Source organism: Salvelinus sp. IW2-2015, linkage group LG24, assembly GCF_002910315.2.
Source record: "Salvelinus sp. IW2-2015 linkage group LG24, ASM291031v2, whole genome shotgun sequence".
NCBI classification, from domain to species: Eukaryota; Metazoa; Chordata; class Actinopteri; order Salmoniformes; family Salmonidae; genus Salvelinus; species Salvelinus sp. IW2-2015.
Window position 1 is genome coordinate 6,581,660 of NC_036864.1, and position 19,758 is coordinate 6,601,417.

At 46.2% G+C, this 19,758-nt stretch overlaps 1 protein-coding gene across 1 annotated transcript in view; it reads left to right on the forward strand.

Annotated features, from left to right (window-relative positions):
* The first annotated feature begins 8,669 nt into the window (after positions 1–8,669).
* LOC111951344 (protein bicaudal D homolog 1) overlaps positions 8,670–19,758 on the forward strand; it is a 46,218-nt gene continuing 35,129 nt past the window's right edge. Inside the window, exon 1 of the mRNA XM_023969401.1 lies at positions 8,670–9,283. Coding sequence (XP_023825169.1) covers positions 9,068–9,283 — 216 coding nt within the window. The 5' untranslated portion in view covers positions 8,670–9,067. The remainder of the gene's footprint in view (positions 9,284–19,758) is intronic.

Here is a 19,758-nt window from a genome sequence, read left to right on the forward strand (position 1 = left end):
AGAGTACAGGTAGGACACATACTGTGTTGGCGAAGTGTGTGTGTGTGTCGTGTGTGTGTGTGTGTGTGTGTGTGTTGTGTGTGTGGTGTGTGTGTGTGTGTGTGGTGTGTGTGTGTGTGTGTTGTTGTGTGTGTGTGTGTGTGTGTGCTGCTGTTGGTGTGCGTGCGTGCGTGCCGTGCGCGTCACGCGATCGTCTGGTGCGTCGGCGTGGTGCGAACGTGGGGTGTGTGTGTGTGTGTTGGTGCGTGCGTGTGGTTTTACTGCCGTACCGGACTATGTGTTGAGTTTCCTGCCATGGTCGCTCTAGCATAGTCTGCTGTGTTCTATTCGATTAAATCAAGCACACTACAAATAAGCCATAATTTTGATCTCCAATTCAAAAAAACGCTCGCTTGTTAGCGTGTAAAAACGCACCTACTGGAGAAGGACATATTTTGAGCACATCGTCGCCATTCTTCCTGCTTCAGCCACAGACCAAAGCAGTGATTGTTTCCATTGATATATGCCGTTCGGTGGCAGTTTAACCCGGGCGGTTGGCCCATAGTGCCACAATATGTTGCGTCACCGCCAAGACCCGAACTGAACCTACAAGCGTTCGTAGAGAGTGACGCAGATGCAGTCAACTGTGTGGATTCCACGGGAGTACTAAATGCGATTAGAATTTGGGTGAACCCTGTATTATAACAGTCTTATCAGATGAGCTAAGATGTGTCCCCATCCACAGGCTGATATTAGAACACACACACACACACACCAGTTTGGCCAAAGGCTGGCAGATTTCTGGGGGTGTTATAAAATTGTCCAATAATTTGTTTGGTGTTTTTTCCGAAATGCCTGAAGTGCTGATCTTTAACCAACGTCCAAAGATCAAAGTCATGCATTTCAAATAGAGGAACATTTCATTTTCGTTTCACAGTTCTGTATAACTGGTTTATTATGGCGTGACCAGTGAGCGGTACACTGTATACATATATATTGATTTATGTTTTAAATAAGAGGTGCTTGTTGCTATATCACTTAATTCCAAATGTATATCAGGAAACAATAAAAGTATCTAATAGATTGAAGTAGGCTACTGAAAGCTGATCAACATTAGAACGATGGATAATTCTAACTCATTTTTGAAAATAAATTGGACTTTGTTTCAGATATTTTGATGAGCTTGGCATGTATGTCCTCTTGTGGTTCAATAAGGCTATCACAGCTCTGACAATAAGGCTATCACAGCTCTGACACCTTATTGCTGTGTTCCTGGTTTGAACAGGTGATGGTGCTGTAGGACTTAGGCGACTGTCGAGATGCTATCTCCACTTCTGCGTCCTCTCCTGGCTCGAACATGATATTGTTTCCTGTCATCTTTCTCACTATGATTTGTATTAGCGGTCTATCTGGAGCATATAAATAAACATCGTAGGGTCATGCAGTTGACACGTCGGGATCTAGGCTAAAATATACCAGGGGTCCCAATAAGGACCATATACAGTGCCTTCGGAAAGTATTCAGACCACTTGACTTTTTAATTAAATAATTTCCCCCCTCATCAATCTACACACAATACCCCATAATGACAAAGCAAAAATAAGTCAATACATTTTTTAAATACTAAAAAWAWATATATATTACATTTACATAAGGTTTCAGACCCTTTACTCTGTACTTTGTTGAAGCACCTTTGGCAGTGATTACTACAGCTTGGAGTCACACCTGTATTTGGGGAGTTCCWCAAATTATTCTCTGTARGTCCTCTAAAGCTCTGTCAGGTTGGATGGGGAGCATTGCTGCACAGCTATTTTCAGGTCTCTCCAGAGATGTTCGATCGGGTTCAAGTCCAGGCTCTGGCTGGGCCACTCAAGGACATTCAGAGACTTGTCCCGAAGCCACTCCTGCGTTGTCTTGGCTGTTAGTGCTTTAGCTGTGTTGCTCCTGTTGGAAGGTGAATCTTCGTCCCAATCTGAGGTCCTGAGCGCTCTGCAGCAGACTTTCATCAAGGATCTCTCTGTACTTTTCTCTGTTCATCTTTCCCTTGTCCTGACTAGTCTCCCCAGTCCCTGTCGCTAAAAAAACATCCCCACAGCATGATGCTGCCACTACCATGCTTCACCGTTAGGAATGTTGCCAGGTTTTCTCCAGACGTGATGCTTGGCATTTACGCCAAAGAGTTTAATCTTGGTTTCATCAGACCAGAGAACTTGTTTCTCATGGTCTGAGAGTCGTTAGGTGCCATTTGGCAAACTCCAAGCACGCAGTCATGTACTTTTACTGAGGAGTGGCTTCCGTCTGGCCACTCTACCATAAAGGCCTGATTGGTAGAGTGCTGCAGCGATGGTTGTCCTTCTGGAAGTTCTTCCCATCTCCACAGAGGAACTCTAGAGCTCTGTCAGATGACCATCGGGTTCTTGGTCACCTCCCTGACCAAACCTTGTCCCCGATTGCTCAGTTTGGCTGGCGGTCAGTTCTAAGGAAGAGTCTTGGTGGTTCCAGACTTCTTCATTTAAGGAATGATGGCCACTGTGTCTTTGGGAACCTTCAATGCTGGCAGAAGTCTTTTGGTACACTTGCCCAGAGCTGTGCCTCGACAGAATCCTGTCTTGGAGCTCTACAGACAATTAACTTTGACCTCATGCCTTGGTTTTGCTTTGAGATGCACTGTCAACAGTGGGACCTTATTAGACAGGTGTGTGCTTTCCAAATCATGTCCAATCAATTGAATTTACCACCAGGTGGACTCCAATCAAGTTGTAGAAACATCTCAAGGATGATCAATGGATAAACAGGATGCACCTTGCTCAATTAAGAGTTCTCAGGGTCTGAATACTTATGAAAATACGTTTTTTCTTTTATATTTTATATATTTATTATTTTATATATATAATATACATTTGCAAAAATGTCTTAAAAACCTGTTAACTTAACAAAATGAGGAAAAAGAAATTGGCTGGTCTGAATACTTCCGAAGACACCGTATAGGGAAGTCGAAAGTTTTACATACACCTTAGCAAAATACATTTAAAAACTCAGTTTTTCACAATTCCTGACCATTTAATCCAAGTAAAAATTCCCTGTCCAGTGAGGGTCAGTTAGGATCACCACTTTATTTTAAGTGTAACGGCAGTCTAGCTCTTCCTCCTCCTCAGACAGGAGAGGCAGAGAGAATCGGGGAGGACCAATGTGCAGCCGTGGGTAAGTTTTCGCATTGATAATATACACGAAAACATAAACACAATTCAAAATAACAAACAAAACAACCGTCACAGTCCCGTGTGGCACAAACCACTGACCAGGAAAAACAACCACCCACAACCCCAACACAAAACAAGCCACCCTATATATGATTCTCAATCAGGGAACAACGATTGACAGCTTGCCTCTGATAGAACATATTAGGCTGAACACAGGAAAACAGGACAACTAGACACACAACATAGGAATGCCCACCCAGTCACGTCCTGACCAACACTAAAACAAGCAAAACACATAAGCACTATGGTCAGGAACGTGACAAGAACCCCCCCCCCCCCCCCCCCCCCCCCCTGAGTCCGACTCCGAAAACGCCCACCCCTTTTAAAACTCAAGGGGAGGGGGGCGCTGGTGGGGATGAAGCGTTCTGGAGTGGGCATCTGTCCGCAGAGCCAGGGAGGGCCGGTGGCGGGCTCCGGCGCAGGACAGAGCGACCACCCACTCCACCACTGTCTTGTCCCCCTCCTTAGCTTCCTTTGATGGCGACCCTCGCCCCCGACCTTGGCCTAGGAAATCCTCCCCAAGGCCCCCACATGGATTTAGGAGGACAGCTCAGGACAGAGAGGTACTCAGGACGAGAGTAGCTCAGGACAGAGAGTAGCTCAGGACAGAGAGATAGCTCAGGACAGAGGGGCAACTCCGGACTGTAAGGGCAGCTCCGGACAGAGAGGCAGCTCAGATCTGAAGGGCAGCTCCGGGACTAAATGGCAGCTCCGGTTACTGAGGTGCAGCTCATGACTGGAGGGCAGGTTCATGACTGGAGGGCAGGTCTGGCAGCTCCTGACTGCGCTGGCGGCTCATGACGGAAGGCAGCTATGGACTGGAGGGAGCTCATGACTGAAGGGCAGCTCATGACTGGCAGGCGGCTTTCTGGGCAGCTCCTGACTGGCTGGCGGGTCTTGGCGCTTCCTGACTGGTTGGCGGCCTCTGGCGGGGCTCCTGACTGGACTGGCGGCTCTGGGCGGCTCCTGACTGGCTGGCGGCTCTGGCGGCTCCTGACTGGCTGGCCGGCTCTGGCGGCTTCCCTGACTGGGCTGGCGGGCTCTTGGCGGGCTCCTACTGGCTAGCGGCTCTGGCGGCTCCTGACTGAACGGACGGCTCTAGCGGCTCTGACTGTATGGACTGCTCTTGACGGCTCGGACAGACACCGGGGGCGGCTCTGACGGCTGGGACAGACGGGCGGCTCTGACGGCTCGGGACAGACGGCGGCCTGACGGCTCGGACAGACGGCGGCTCAGACGGCGCTGGGCAGCACGGATGGCTCCAGACGCGCGCTTGGGGCAGGCAGGCAGCTCAGACGGAGCTGGGCAGACGGAGCCAGTGCAGGCGGCGTGGGCAGACGGCCGACTTCTGAACCTGCTGAGGCCGCACAGTAGGCCTGGCTGCATTGGTGCCGGAAACTGGTTGGTACCGGACGTGGAGACACGCACCTCAAGGCTAGTGGCGGGGAGCAGGAACAGGGCACACTGGATCTCGAGGGCGCACTATAGGCCTGCGTGCGTGGTACCGGCACTGGTGGTACGGGCTGAGGGGCACGCATCTCAAGGGCAAGTGCGGGAAGAAGGAAGGAACAGTGCGTACAGGGCTCTGCGAGACAGCACGGAGGTGGTGCGTTGGTGCTGGAAACTGGAGCGTACTGGGCTGGAGACACGCCCCACAGGGAGAGTGCGTTGGATGGAGGAACAGGCTCTGGGAGACGCACTGGAACCTGGTGCCGTGGTGTAGGCAGCAACTGGGTGTACTGGGACTGGGGCGGAAGTGGCCGCGGATATCTGGTACCGTGCAGGGCGTACTGGCGTCCCTTGGCACACGAGCCTGGCCCACCTTACTTGGTTGATGCTCCCCGAGCCGCCGACCAGGCGGGGAGGTGGAGAATAACCCGCACTGGGCTGATGTGGCGAACCAGGGACACCATAGCGTCAGGCTGGTGCCTATGTACACCGGAGTATCCGAGGGAGACGCACTGGAGGACCAGACGCGTTGAGCCGGCTTCATGGCACCTGGCTCAAGCTCAACCAATTAGCCCCGGCCAGGTGACGGGGAGGTGGAATAACCCCGCACCGGGCTATAGCACACGTAGGAGACACCGTGCGCTCTCCGCATAACACGGTGGTCTGCCGTACTCCCCGCTCTCACTGGTAAACATGGGAAGAGTGCGCAGGTTCTTCCTACCGACTTCGCCACACTCCTCTTTAGCCCCCCCCCCCCCCCCCCACCCCCCCCCCCCCCCCCCCCGAATACATTTTTGGGTGAGCGCCTCGGCGCTACCAGCGCTCTGCCTTGCTAGCGCCTCTCATACATGCCCCTCTCCCGCGTTTTGGCCTCCAGGCTCCGTCTTGGGGCGGGCGCAACTCTCGCCTCTGGCCCAGGGTCTTTTTACCGTCAGAATTTCCTCCCATGGTCCATGTCCACTGGTACCGCTGCTGCTTGTCGCTGCTGCCCCGTTGCCCAACGCTGCTCTGGTTCGAGTTAGGTGGGTGGTTCTGTAACGGCAGTTCTAGCTCTTCTCCTCCTCAGACGAGGAGAGGCCGAGAAGGACTCGGAGGACCCAATGTGCAGCGTGGTAAGTTTCCATGATTTAATATACACGAAACTATACAAATTCAAAATAACACCAAACAAACTAAAACCATCAGGTCCCGCTGTGGCTACAACACACTTGACACAGGGAAACAACCACCACATAATCACCAACACAAAACAAGCACCTATATATGATGATCTCCAATCAGGCCGCAACAACGATTACAGGCTTGCCTCTGATTGAAACCATCATTAGGCTCTGAACACTACAGAAACAGACAAACTAGACACACAACATAGAATGCCCACCCAGGGTCAGTCTGACCAACACTAAAACAAGCAAAACAACATAGCACTATGGTCAGGACGTGTACCAGTTAAGAATGTGAAATGTCAGAATAATAGTAGTAGAGAATGATTTATTTCAGATTTTATTTCTTTCGTCACATTCGCCAGTGGGTTTAACATACAGCTCAATTAGCATTGGTACATTGCGCTTTAAATTGATAACACTGTGGGTCAAACGTTGCGGGTAGCCTTCCACAAGATTCCCACAATAATTGGGTGGAATTTTGGCCCATTCCTTTCTGACAGACGCTGGTGTACTGAGTCAGGTTTGTAGGCCTCCTTGCTTGCACACAGCTTTTCAATTCTGCCTACACAAATGTTCTATGTGGATTTAAGGTCGGGGCTTTGTGATGGCCCCCAATACCTTGACTTTGTTGTCCTTAAGCCATTTTGGCTCACAACTTTGGAGTATGCTTGGGGTCATTGTCCAGATTTGGAAGACGCCATTGCGACCAAGCTTTAACTTCCTGACAAAATGTTCTTTGAGATGTTTGCTTCAATTATATCCACATAATTTTTCCTCCCTCATGATGCCATTTATTTTGTGAAGTGCACCAGGTCCTCCGTGCAAACAAAGCCACCCCCACAACATGATGCTGCACCCCGTGCTTCAACGGTTGGGATGGCGTTTCTCGCTTGCAAAGCCTTTACCCCCCAAACATAACATGGTCATATGGCCAAACACCATTTCTATTTTTGTTTCATTCGAAGACCAGCAGGACATTTCTGCAAAAGTACGATCTTTGTCCCCATTGTTGCAGTTGTAAACCGTAGTCTGGCTTTTATATGGCGGTTTTTGGAGCAGTGGCTTCTTCCTTGCTGAGCGGCCTTTCAGGTTATGTCGAATTAGGACCTTTTTTACTGTGGATATAGATTAACTTTTGTACCTGTTTCCGCCAGCATCTTCACAAGGTCCTTTGCTGTTGTTCTGGGATTGATTTTGCACTTTTCGCACCAAAGTACGTTCATCTCTAGGAAGACAGAATGGGTTCCTTCCTGAACGGTGTATGACGGCTGTCAGCAAAATTGACTGGAGAGACGAAGCATGGTACGGGGAGTAACATTAGTAAAATGATCGGACATTATTAACGAGACAAGCAAACAGCGTGCAAAGCAACAAAAACTTAGACAAGAACAATTCAATGCAGAAGCAGGTGAGGACCCAGAGCAGGGAACAGGACAAATAGTAGGGGAGGAAATTAACAGTAATAAGTTGAGTCCAGGTGGAGTCCATTAACGCTGTGATGCGAGTGACGAGAGAAGGAGGTGTGGGTGATGGAGTGGCAGGGAGCGGTGTGATATGCGTGCAGGGTAATCTGGCGCTCAAATGCGCCATGGGGAAGGGCAAGAGCGGGAAGCAAACATCGAAACGGCTGCGTGCGTGCCTCATGGTGTTTAGTCTTTAATTTAGCCCAAACAACTACCTCTTTCCCTACTGTATTATTTATTTATTTCTCCTTTGCACCCCATTATTTCTATCTCTACTTTGCACATTCTTCCACTGCAAAATCAAACCATTCCAGTGTTTACTTGCTATATTGTATTTACTTGCCACCATGGCCTTTTTTTTGCCTTCACCTCCCTTATCTCACCCCCACTTGCTCACATTGTATATAGACTTATTTTTACTGTATTATTGACTGTATGTTTGTTTTACTCCATTCGTAACTCTGTGTTGTGATGTGTCGAACTGCTTTGCTTTATCTTTGGCCAGGTCGCTAATTGTAATGAGAACTTTCTCAACTTGCCTACGTTTAAATAAAGGTGAAATAAAAATAAATAAATAAAAATACTTGCAATATTTGTTTGTACAGATGAACGTGGGTACCTTCAGGCGTTTGGAAATTGCTCCCAAGGATGACCAGACCTGTGGAGTCTACAAATTTTCTTTCTGAGGTTGGCTTTCTTGATTTTCCATAATGTAAGCAAGAAGCATTGAGTTTTGAAGGAAGGCCTCCACAGGTACACCTCCAATTGACTCAAATGATATCAATTTGCCTATCGGAAGCTTCTAAAGCCATGACATTATTTTTCTGTATTCCAAGCTGTTTAAAAGCACATTCAATTTAGTGTACGTAAACTTCTGACCCACTGGAATTGTGATACAGTGAATTATAAGTGAAATAATCTGTCTGTAAATAACTTGTTGGAAACATTACTTGTGTCATGCACAAAGTAGATGTCCTAACGACTTGGCAAAACTATAGTTCTTAAACAAGAATTTGTGAAGTGGTTGAAAAAACGAGTTTAATGCACTCCAACCTAAGTGTATGTAAACTTCCGACTTCAACTGTATATATAGGGATCAGATATATCAGGGATCCTTGGGTGAAAATGATTGGAACCCCTGGTGTAGGGGGATGGTATAAAACAAATGATTAGGCCTATAGCTTTCTTGCCACATTMGTTTAGTAATAATCCGTGATCACCAACGGTGAAGAAAGAGTGTAAAAGCAACAGATGTCATCGTCAACATAAACATGGTCCTCCTTGTCTGTGGGCCAACCCAGCGTGACGGGCAGTATTCATACCGTACRGCAGAGGGAGAGATGTGCCGGTGAACGGTCGACGTCACAGCCACAGGCATCAGACGGATARGCGAGAGTTGTGTGTACCTTGCCGCTGCTTCATGGCAATAGAGAGAGATGGCGTCCGCATCCCGATGAATAAGCAAAAAAAGAAGAGGAAAGGGGATGATGCTGGACCCTACGCCTAGAGGGGAAACCGTTCAATTCAACATATCAGCGATGGAGGGATTCATCTCTCGTTCACAATCATTTCGCTCCGGGGATGTTAACGCCCTTTTCATGCGTTTTTAAACTCCTCGGTTGATTCCTTCCAACGGAGGAGGTGAGGAGATTGTTGTCSGGTASGCTACATCTGTTTTCTTCCTCCGCTTCTCTGCCCATCTGACGCAGGGGYGAGGAGGAGAGGARAGAAGGGGAAGAGAGGGAGGGCGATGGCTGCTGGAGGAGGATGCGGGGAGACGGTGGAGCAGTGCCGGGCAGAGGTGGAGCGTTTGACCCGTGAGCTAGCGGAGGCGAACCGGGAGAAGATCCGGGCTGCGGAGTGCGGTCTGGTGGTTCTGGAGGAGAACCAGACCCTGAAGCAGCAATATTCGGATCTAGAGGCCGAGCAAGAGGSGCTCCGACAGGAGCTGGAGCAGCTACAAGAGGTATCAACCACTTAAAACACGCTATTAAATAACACCCTAAKTTAACCATAAACATTGGCCCATGTGATATAAGTTCAGTGCTTCCTGGAAATGTATTCGTAAACATGCATTTATTAGTTAGCCTCCAAATCCATCTTCATTCGGCCCCAAGCGGGTAGACTACATCCCTTCTAAGGGATGGGTGATGTCAGCGAGATTTGGGCAGGGCCCCCCGCCTCATCCACAGAAGTTGGCACCAGTCAGACACCCCGCAGCGGATCTGAGTCTGTCAGAGATACACAGGCCTCAGCAGAGAACTGGRAGGGGACGGAGAGGGCTTTGTTGTCCGAGCAGGGAGTAGCGTAGTAACTTGATGCTATGCGCAAGTCTGACTCGCAGGTATGGACTTTCCAAGGTGTGCTACTGATGCGCATTTTGGTGCAATGGAATATCATATGTTTGTTGTGGTAGGCTACTTTGCGTGCCTGGGTGGGGGTTGTTAATTATGTGTCAAACAGCTTTTGCATGCCTCTATAAACAGATTTTTTAAGAGATACTGAATTCTGCAATACACTTGAACACCAATGGGGGGAAGTGTTAACCATCTATTCAAAAAGTAGGTCTGTGAAACATTGTGWACGCTATACAGTACTTAGGGAATGGTGTACTATAGTGGCACTATCTATCTGGCTGGCAGACTCACTCAGTGGCACACCCACATTTGTTAGTCATGTCCTGCTCTAAGAGTCACACCTCTAAAATCATCAGAGTCGGACAGTGCTCTCTCCTATCCTCTCTTCCTTTCCTCTTCCTCTCTCCTCTCTCTCTCACTCTTCTCTCTGTCCTCTATTCTCCTATTCTCTCCTCTCTCTCTCTCGCTCCTCTCCATATCCTTTGTTCTCTGTTCAGAATTGGTGTCTGTCTCTCTTCTTCCCCACATCTTTTTCTCTGATTGTTCCCAGTGAACACGTGCTTCACAATAAATCAGTCAGTATTTTTAAATTCACTAGAGTTTGATATAAAAACTAAATAAGATTACAAAGCAAATCAAGGGCATCATCAAGCCTGACAGAACTTGATTTAACCAGAATTCTATATTACTGGTCTAATCAAAGCAAGCCTTTTCACCTTTACACTACATATAATCATAATACATATTTCTCCATCAGACTTGGGTTCAAATAAATGTGTATTTGTATATATATGGCGTAAAAGTTTTAAAAAATCGGAGTATTTGAGTATTTTCCGAATGTAAGCATTTTCAAATCCACAACCAAAAACAAGTACTTTTTTGTATTTTAATGATTATTTGTATAAACCAAATAGTCAAGCAAATACTTATTTCAAATACTATTTTCAAATACCTGGGTAAATGCATGGGAGTGTATTTGAGTCAGTGTATTAGAATTTTATTCTAATAATAATAATTGTATTAGAACTTTCCAAGTGTATTACCAAATACATAAAAATTACTCATCTTTTCATTACTCATCTACACTGTGCCAAGGTGTAATACATTTTTTACAAATACTCTGTCGATCTGCAACAAACAGTATTTTCTTTGCCGTATGGAACCCTATGGCAGTATTCATTCACTGGTTTGTTAGCTATAATACAGACGGGTGTGTCTGTAGGCAGCTGACAATGCATTTACAGTAACTGAAGGTCAGTGTGTGTGTGTGTGTGTGTGTGTGTGTGTGTGTGTGTGTGTGTGTGTGTGTGTGTGTGTGTGTGGACCTGGCAGACATTCTGAAGCGCTGTTAGATTGGTTTGGACATGGTGTAGGCAGCCAATAATGAAGGCATGCCTGTGACTTGTCCTGTCCACTCTGTATATGTCATATGCAGTTTAAACCATGTGTATTTAGACGTCAATCAGCTCAGCATTTGCTGTAGTACCCCATCTTCCACTCTCTCTATCTCCCCCTCTCTTTCTTCCCCCACCTCATTCTGTTTTCTGTGATACTGTGAAGGRCATCACACTGCTTGCTGAAAAGCTATCTATTCACCGGCGCGAGTGGGGACACTTCAGGCTGAGGAGTAAAGTTCACACATCCCCATTTGCTACACCACCCCCAGTTCTCTCTCTATTGTTGTCTGTCCCCCTTCCCTCCTCTCCACCCTCTCCCTCTCTCCCCCTTGGCCATGCCACTGATCCTTAAAGAAAGTCTTCATCTGGTTATAGGTTTCCATCAGTCAGCTCAATACCTAATTTAATCTCAATTAACTCCTTCGATCACTAGGTTTCTCAGGCATACCGCTGCTGCTGGGGAAAGGGCTATACTGATCGCAGAATGATCTATCTAGATTGGACCGTTTGTTGACAGTTATCTCACGTCGCTGTATAAGAGTTTCTTTTACCACTTTGAGAACAGGTAGATTTCCTACTTTACTGTCCTGTGGATAGTAGTCTTTCACACGGTGGTCTGGTCCAGTTGGTGTAGCAGGGAAAAGCTCATCGTAGCTAGAAATGCCTCATCAGCTTCCCTAGGACCTGAAGTACCTGAATGAACTGTCACTTCGTAAACTGAATCTGAGCTTTGATTGGTTTATGGGGCTGACAGTTGGCTTTGGGGTGCAGAGTTATACTTGGGAGTATGGCAGTATGCAGGGTTGGTACCTGCTAAATTGTAAAGTTACAAACATCCACTTCTTTAGGTTTTTCTTGATGTGTTGTGAGCTGGCTAACTCTGTTCCTCATTGCCATTTAGACCAAGGTTCAGTTCAGAAGGAAAGCTAACTTTAGCTACTTCATACTGGAACAGTCCACTGACCGCGTGTTCCTCTGTGAGCTTTACTGGAAACAGTCCACCGTGACCATCGTGTTCCCTCTGTGAGCTTTACTGGAAACAGTCCACCATGACCCCGTGTTCCTCTGTGAGCTTTACTGGAACAGTCCACCGTGACACCGTGTTCCCTCTGTGAGCTTTACTGGAACAGCCTCCACCTGACCACCGTGTTCCCTCTGTGAGCTTTACTGGAAACAGTCCACCGTGACCACGTGTTCCTCTTGAGCTTTACTGGAAACAGTCACCATGACCACCGTGTTCCCTCTGTGAGCTTTACTGGAAACAGTCCACCGTGACCATCGTGTTCCCTCTGTGAGCTTTACGGAAACAGTCACAGTGACCACCGTGTTCCCTCTGTGAGCTTTCACTGGAAACAGTCCACCATGACCACCGTGTTCCCTCTCTGAGCTTTACGGAAACAGTCCACCTGACCACCGTGTCCTCTGTGAGCTTTACTGGAAACAGTCCACCGTGACCACCGTGTTCCCTCTGTGAGCTTTACTGGAAAGCAGTCCACCATGACACCGTGTTCCCTCTTGTGAGCTTTACTGGAAACAGTCCACCATGACCACCTGTGTTCTTCTGTGAGGCTTTACTGGAAACAGTCCACCTGACCACGTGTTCCCTCTGTGAGCTTTACTGGAAACAGTCCACCGTGACCACCGTGGTTCCCTCTGTGAGCTTTACTGGAAACAGTCCACAGTGAACGCACCGTGTTCCTTTGTGAGCTTTAACTGGAAACAATCCACGTGACCACCGTGTTCCCTCTGTGAGCTTTACTGGAAACAGTCCACCGTGACCACCGTGTTCCCTCTGTGAGCTTTCACTGGAAACAGTCCACCATGACCACCGTGTTCCCCTGTGATCAGCTTTACTGGAAACAGTCCACCAGACACCGTGTTCTCTCTGTGAGCTTTACTGGAAAAGTCCACCTGACCACCGTTGTCCCTCTGTGAGCTTTACTGGAAACAGTCCACCGGACCACCGTGTCCTCTGTGAGCTTTACTGGAACAGTCCACCATGACCACCGTGTTCCTCTGTGAGCTTTACGGAAACAGTCACCATGACCACCGTGTTCCTCTGTGAGCTTTACTGGAAACAGTCCACCAATGACCACCGTGTTCCTTCTGTGAGCTTTACTGGAAACAGTCACCGTGACCATCGTGTTCCCTCTGGAGCTTTACTGGAAACAGTCCACCTGACCCTGTTTCCCTCTTGACTTACTGGAAACAGTCACTGACCGTGTTCCTTCTGAGCTTTACTGGAAACAGTCCACCGTGACCACCGTGTTCCCTCTGTGAGCTTTACTGGAAACAGTCCACCATGACCAACGTGTTCCTCTGTGAGTTTACTGAAACAGTCCACCATGACCACCGTGTTCCCTCTGTGAGTTACTGGAAACAGTCCACCATGACCATGTCCCTCTGTGAGCTTTACTGGAAACAGTCCCATGACCACCGTGTTCCTCTCGTGAGCTTTACTGGAAACAGTCCACCGAACACGTGTTCCCTCTGTGAGCTTACTGGAAACAGTCACCGTGACCACCGTGTTCCCTCTCGTGATGCATTACTGGAAACAGTCCACCATGACCACCGTGTTCCTTCTGTGAGCTTTACTGGACAAGCAGTCCACGTGACCACCGTTGTTCCCTCTGTGAGCTTACTGGAAACAGTCCACCGGACCACGTGTTCCTCTGTGAGCTTTACTGGAAACAGTCCACCATGACCACCGTGTTCCCTCTCTGAGCTTTACTGGAAACAGTCCACCGTGACCACGTGTTCCCTCTGTGAGCTTTACTGGAAACAGTCCACCATGACCACCGGTTTCCCATCTCTGAGCTTTACTGGAAACAGTCCACCGTGACCACCGTGTCCTCTCTGAGCTTACTGGATGAAAGGGAAAAAGAGAGACTGTGTCATAAAATGATTCATCATAGCATGCTCTGCTTCATCATGGTAGTGTTGTGGCTAGACAGTCAGTTTCATTTCATGGGAATGTACAAGCTGATTGTTAATTATCAACTCAAGCACCTACAAGATCTCCTCAGCGTACAGGTAGCAGGAGTCAGTGTTCTAAGCACTATCAAGTTTTAATGCTAGATAATTTCCTGAGCCAAATTTAAACCGAATTTAAACACAACATTCTCTAATTCAACATTAACCTAGTGACAAGTCTGCTTCTTGCTTTACGTCTTAAGTAATTTTGTTAGTTTAAAACTAGATGTAGATTGACTCCTGGTGTTAATATAATCATTAGGTAATTGAGTTCTTCAGAAGGCCTGGTATAATCTAATAGCCATGGTTAACAAGGACAGGACCCAGAAGGACACCTTGGCAATAAGATCTACTGACAGCTTGATGTTAACAGCCTGTCCGCAGTAGCCCATTAGATTGGTTTTGAAGGGAGGTATATTTGGTCCCGCTCATGTTATTTATTTACTTGGGAACGTAACGTACACTCACTCCATCCAGGAAATGGTGCATTAAGTTGTTCTTGGAAGTAGTTTCAAAGAGTTATAGTACAACATGTAGTACAGTGAGCTCCAAAAGTATTGGGACAGTGACAATTCTTTTGATTGGCTCTGTTCTCAGCACTTTGAAATGATACAATTACCACAAGGTTGAAAATGCATGCGTCAACTTTAATTTGAGGGTATTTTGTGTTTCAGATGATTTTGTGTTCAGTAGAAATAAATGGTCAATTATGTATTGTGTCATTTTGGAGTCGCTTTTATTGTAAATAAGAATATAGTAGTTTTCTAAACACTTGTACATTAATGTGGATGCTACCATGATTACAGATAGTCCTGAATTAATCRTGAATAATGATGAGTGAGAATGTTACAGATGCACAAATATCATACCCCCAAGACATGCTAACCTCTCACCATTACCATAACAGGGGAGGTTAGCATTTTTGTGGGGGTACACAACTTTCTCACAACGCACAACTCACTACTTTCTCACCCATCATTATTCACGATTCATTCAGGATTATCCGTAATCATGGTAACATCCACATTAATGTAGAAGTGTTTAGAAACATATTCTACAATAAAAGAGACTCCAAAATGACACAATACATAATTGACCATTTATTTCTACTGAACACAAAATCATCTGAAACACAAAATACCCTCAAATTAAAGTTGACAGCATGCATTTTAACCTCGTGGTAATTGTATCATTTCAAAGTGCTGGAGAACAGAGCCAAATCAAAAGAATTGTCACTGTCCCAATACTTTTGGAGCTCACTGTACTACATGGTACATTATTTACCATTTATTTCTGTTGGGCACAAAATCATCTGAAACACAACCAAAACAAACAGCAAATGCATCCAACAAATGTGTAGAGTTACAAGCTTGATATAGTCATTGTGTGCTAGGAATATGGGACCAAATACTACAGTTTTGACTACTTTAATACACATTTAAGTGACATTGTCCCAATACCTGACAGTCTCCACTTGTATCATTTCAAATCCAAAGTGCTGGAGTACAGAGCCAAAATAACTTCAAATGGGTCACTGTCCCAATACTTTTGGAGCTCACTGTATACGTACTGTGTTGTATGTTTACAGAGCTACTTCATTTAGCAAACTCAATCTCAAATGGAGAGAGAGAGAGAGAGATGGAGAGAGTATAAGGCCAGGGAGGAAGTGATGAGGGAATATCAGTAACTGTTAAGAGTGCTTGAAGTGAGCGTTTTCCATTTCCTGTGTAAAGTGCACCAGTGTCTGGGAGGAGCTGGGTAGAGTAAACAGGCTATCTACACCTCTCTGCTATACATTCCTCTATCTAAGCCTGTAAAGCCTCCCTCACTCTATAGCTATACATTACACACACATTACATCATGCCACATACACACACCTGTATCTATGTCTGCCCCTTATTCCTCTCTGCTATACATATTACACACACACCTTTGTGGCCCTAACCCGCCTACAGTACTGCTGTGTTGTCGACTATATTCTCACCAACAGCATTTTCCTAAATCCATCCGTCTCGCCATCCTTTAACTTGGTCCAATAGTCTTTATATTGTTCAACCCTAGGCTATCAGTGATAGTGTAATGAGCTTGTTGTGCTACATTGTCTCTCTGCTTGTCTCTGTTCTTGCATTGAGAGATGAGTGATTCATGTGTGACCCTTGTGAAGGGGGTTTTAAAATGGGGAAGGGTTTTATGGTCACGCGTTGGACGCAAGGACTGTTTAAAGGGGAAGTAGGGGGAAGGGTTTTGCGGTTGATTGTAAATATGATGATAAATTCAGCGTGCATTAGCACTGCAGTCAGGCAAAATCAGAAACGCCCGACGCTCAACGCCCATGATGTCATACACAAACAACCAATGGGATGCGTCCTTCTCTATCTTGACAGAGTATACTGTATATAATCAAGTTGTCCCYAGACGCTGATCCCAGGTCAGTTTTCTGTTCTAAGGCCCCATGGYTAATTTTAGAATGTGTGGGAAGGTAAGCTGATCCTAGAACAGTGTCCAAGAGCCACTGCTACCTGGATCTTACCTTGACAGGAAGCAAATGGATCCATGTCTGCATGTCTATGCTAAAGCATTAGTGTGAGTTACGGTATAGCTACTGACCGTCTATCATTGACTCTCAGAGCGAGGAGAAYGACTTAGGTCTATTAGGAAAGAGCATTAGCCCACTGCATTATGTCTTGACCACTGTAGGGTATAGKGYAGTTGGCTGGGAATCTATCCCTCATCTGATCATGCTGCTATTGTGCAGAATTATCTAAAATACTGAAATGCTAAGAKAACYTYTTCTGCACACTTACTGTAGTGTGTYAGTGAATCTTTTCAGTTTATTTTGGGCAATTCACTCTGGGCAAAAAAATAAGTGAGGCCTACTTTGACTGAATGGCTAAAGTCTCACAGACCTTTCAAACCCCAGAGTGGAKGAAGTCCCTTATCGGTAGGCTAACTTTTCTTCAACAGCTACTGTAGCTGGCCTGCTTCCAAGTGGCAACCTATTCCCTRCATAGTGCACTACTTTTGACCGGAGCCCTTTAGGGTGCCATCTGCCTCTCTCATTAAATGATGGATTCTTCCTCTTGGTCACATGTTCACAGGCACCTAAGAGACRGCTGGTAAAACCTCTGGATGCCTGATGTCAGTCTGTATTACTCACATAGAGCACAGGGAAAGGCTGAATAATTCAACAATATGAGGCTGTGGCTCTCCCATAATTAACCCTTAGACTCCTGAGAGGGTGGCTGAGAGCAGTATCTCATAAGTGTTCCTAGAGTAGCTGTTGATGTAGTGGTTGGAGGGAAGGGGGGAGACGATGTGACCTGACTGAAAGATTCCGTCCATCCCTCCAGACACATCTCAGAATACCATCCATGCATGATAGAACACCATCATATTACACGCAYGCGACACACACACGGGCATGTTCCCCCCGAGGTGGAGACTAGCGAGGAAGCAGAACAGAGACACAGAGAGATCGCCCTCTCACTRTCAGTTAAACGTGTTGTGTTCAAGCTGGGTTAGAGCAAAATCTACCCACCCTGCCTATCTCCTGTTCTATTCCTGGTCCTGTCCACCCAACCCAAGGTTATCTTCCAGAGAGGGTGTACTTCAAAAGGCCTGTGTTCTGTGCTGTGCTGCAGTGGGGCTCCTTCTTCAAAGAGCACTGGGTCTCCCACGTCTGCAGCCCTCCTGGGCCCTGTATTGATTAGTATCTGTTTAAGGCTGCTGAGCCATGTGCTGCTAACCCTTAGCTAGCGAACTCTCTAACTCAGCTAATCAGGACACAGTGAGAGGGGCATACAAACCGGGCAKGCGGTAAGGATAAGGTGTATTGTGCTGATTGATTCTGAGGCTCATGCACAGTGTTTGATRAGAGTTAACCTGCAAAAACACCTCACATGATAGATAGGTCATTTCGTCATGGGCTGTGTTGCGTGATTACCTGTGGACTTATGGGGGTTTGATGGGGAGGAGATGGATACAGTACATAACTGTGTGTATGCGAGGCGCRGGCATACAGTYGAAGTYGAAAGTTTACATACACCTTAGCCAAATGCATTTAAACTCAGTTTTTCACAATTCCTGACATTKAATACAAGTAAAAATTCCCTGTCTTAGGTCAGTTAGGATCACCACTTTATTTTAAGAATGTGAAATGTCAGAATAATAGTAGAGAGAATGAATTATTTCAGCTTTTATTTCTTTCATCACATTCCCAGTGGGTCAGAAGTAAGAATTTGACATACACTCAATAATATTTGGTGGCATTGCCTTTAAATTGATCAACTTGGGTCAAACGTTCGGGTAGCCTTCCACAAGCTTCCCACAATAAGTTGGGTGAATTTTGGCCATTTCCTCCTGACAGAGCTGGTGTAACTGAGTCAGGTTTGTAGGCCTCCTTGCTCGCACACGCTTTTTCAGTTCTGCCACAATTTTCTATAGGACTGAGGTCGGGCTTTGGGATGGTCACTCCAATACCTTGACTTTGTTGTCATTAAGCCATTTCGCCCCAACTTTGGAAGTATGCTTGGGTCATTGTCAATTTGGAAGAACCATTTGTGACCAAGCTTTAAGTTCCTGACTGATGTCTTGAGATGTTGCTTCAATATATCCACATCATTTTCCTCCCTTATGATGCATCTATTTTGTGAGTGCACCAGTCCCTCCTGCACAAAGCACCCCCACAACATGATGCTGCCACCCCGTGCTTCACGGTTGGATGGTGTTCTTCGGCTTGCAAGTCTCCCCTTTTCTCCAAACAATGGTCATTATGGCAAACAGTTCTATTTGTGTTTCATCAGACAGAGGACATTTCTCCAAAAAGTACAATCTTTGTCCCATGTGCAGTTGCAAACGTAGTCTGGCTTTTATATGGCGGTTTTGGAGCAGTGGCTTCTTCCTTGCTGACCAGCCTTTCAGGTTATGTCGATATAGGACTTCTTTTACTGTGGATATAGATACTTTTGTACCTGTTTCCTCCAGCACATTCACAAGGTTTTTGCTGTTGTTCTGGTATTGATTTGCACTTTTCGACCAAAGTACGTTCATCTCTAGGAGACAGAACGCATCTCCTTCCTGAACGGTATGACGGCTGCGTGGTCCCATGGTGTTATACTTGCGTACTATTGTTTGTACAGATGAACGTGGTACCTTCAGGCGTTTGGAAATTGCTCCCAAGGATGAACCAGACTTGTGGGTCTACAATTTTTTTTCTGAGGTCATGGCTGATTTCTTTTGATTTTCCATGATGTCAAGCAAAGAGGCATTGAGTTTGAAGGTAGGCTTGAAATACATCCAGGTACATCCCAATTGACTCAAATGATGTCAATTAGCCTATCAGAGCTTCTAAACCATGACATTATTTTCTGGAATTTCCAAGCTGTTTAAAGGCACAGTCAACTTAGTGTATGTAAACGTCTGACCCACTGGAATTGTCATACAGTGAATTATAAGGTGAATAATCTGTCTGTTAACGATTGTTGGAAAAATTACTTGTGTCATGCACAAAGTAGATGTCCTAACCGACTTGGCAAAACATTAGTTTGTTATCAAGATTTTGTGGAGTTGTTGAAAAACGAGTTTTAATGACTCCAACTAAACGTCGACTTTGTAACTGCCGAAATAAAGGAAACACCAACATAGTGTCTTAATAGGGCGTTGGGCCAACACAAACCAGAAAGCTTCAGTACACCTTGGCATAGATTCTACAGTG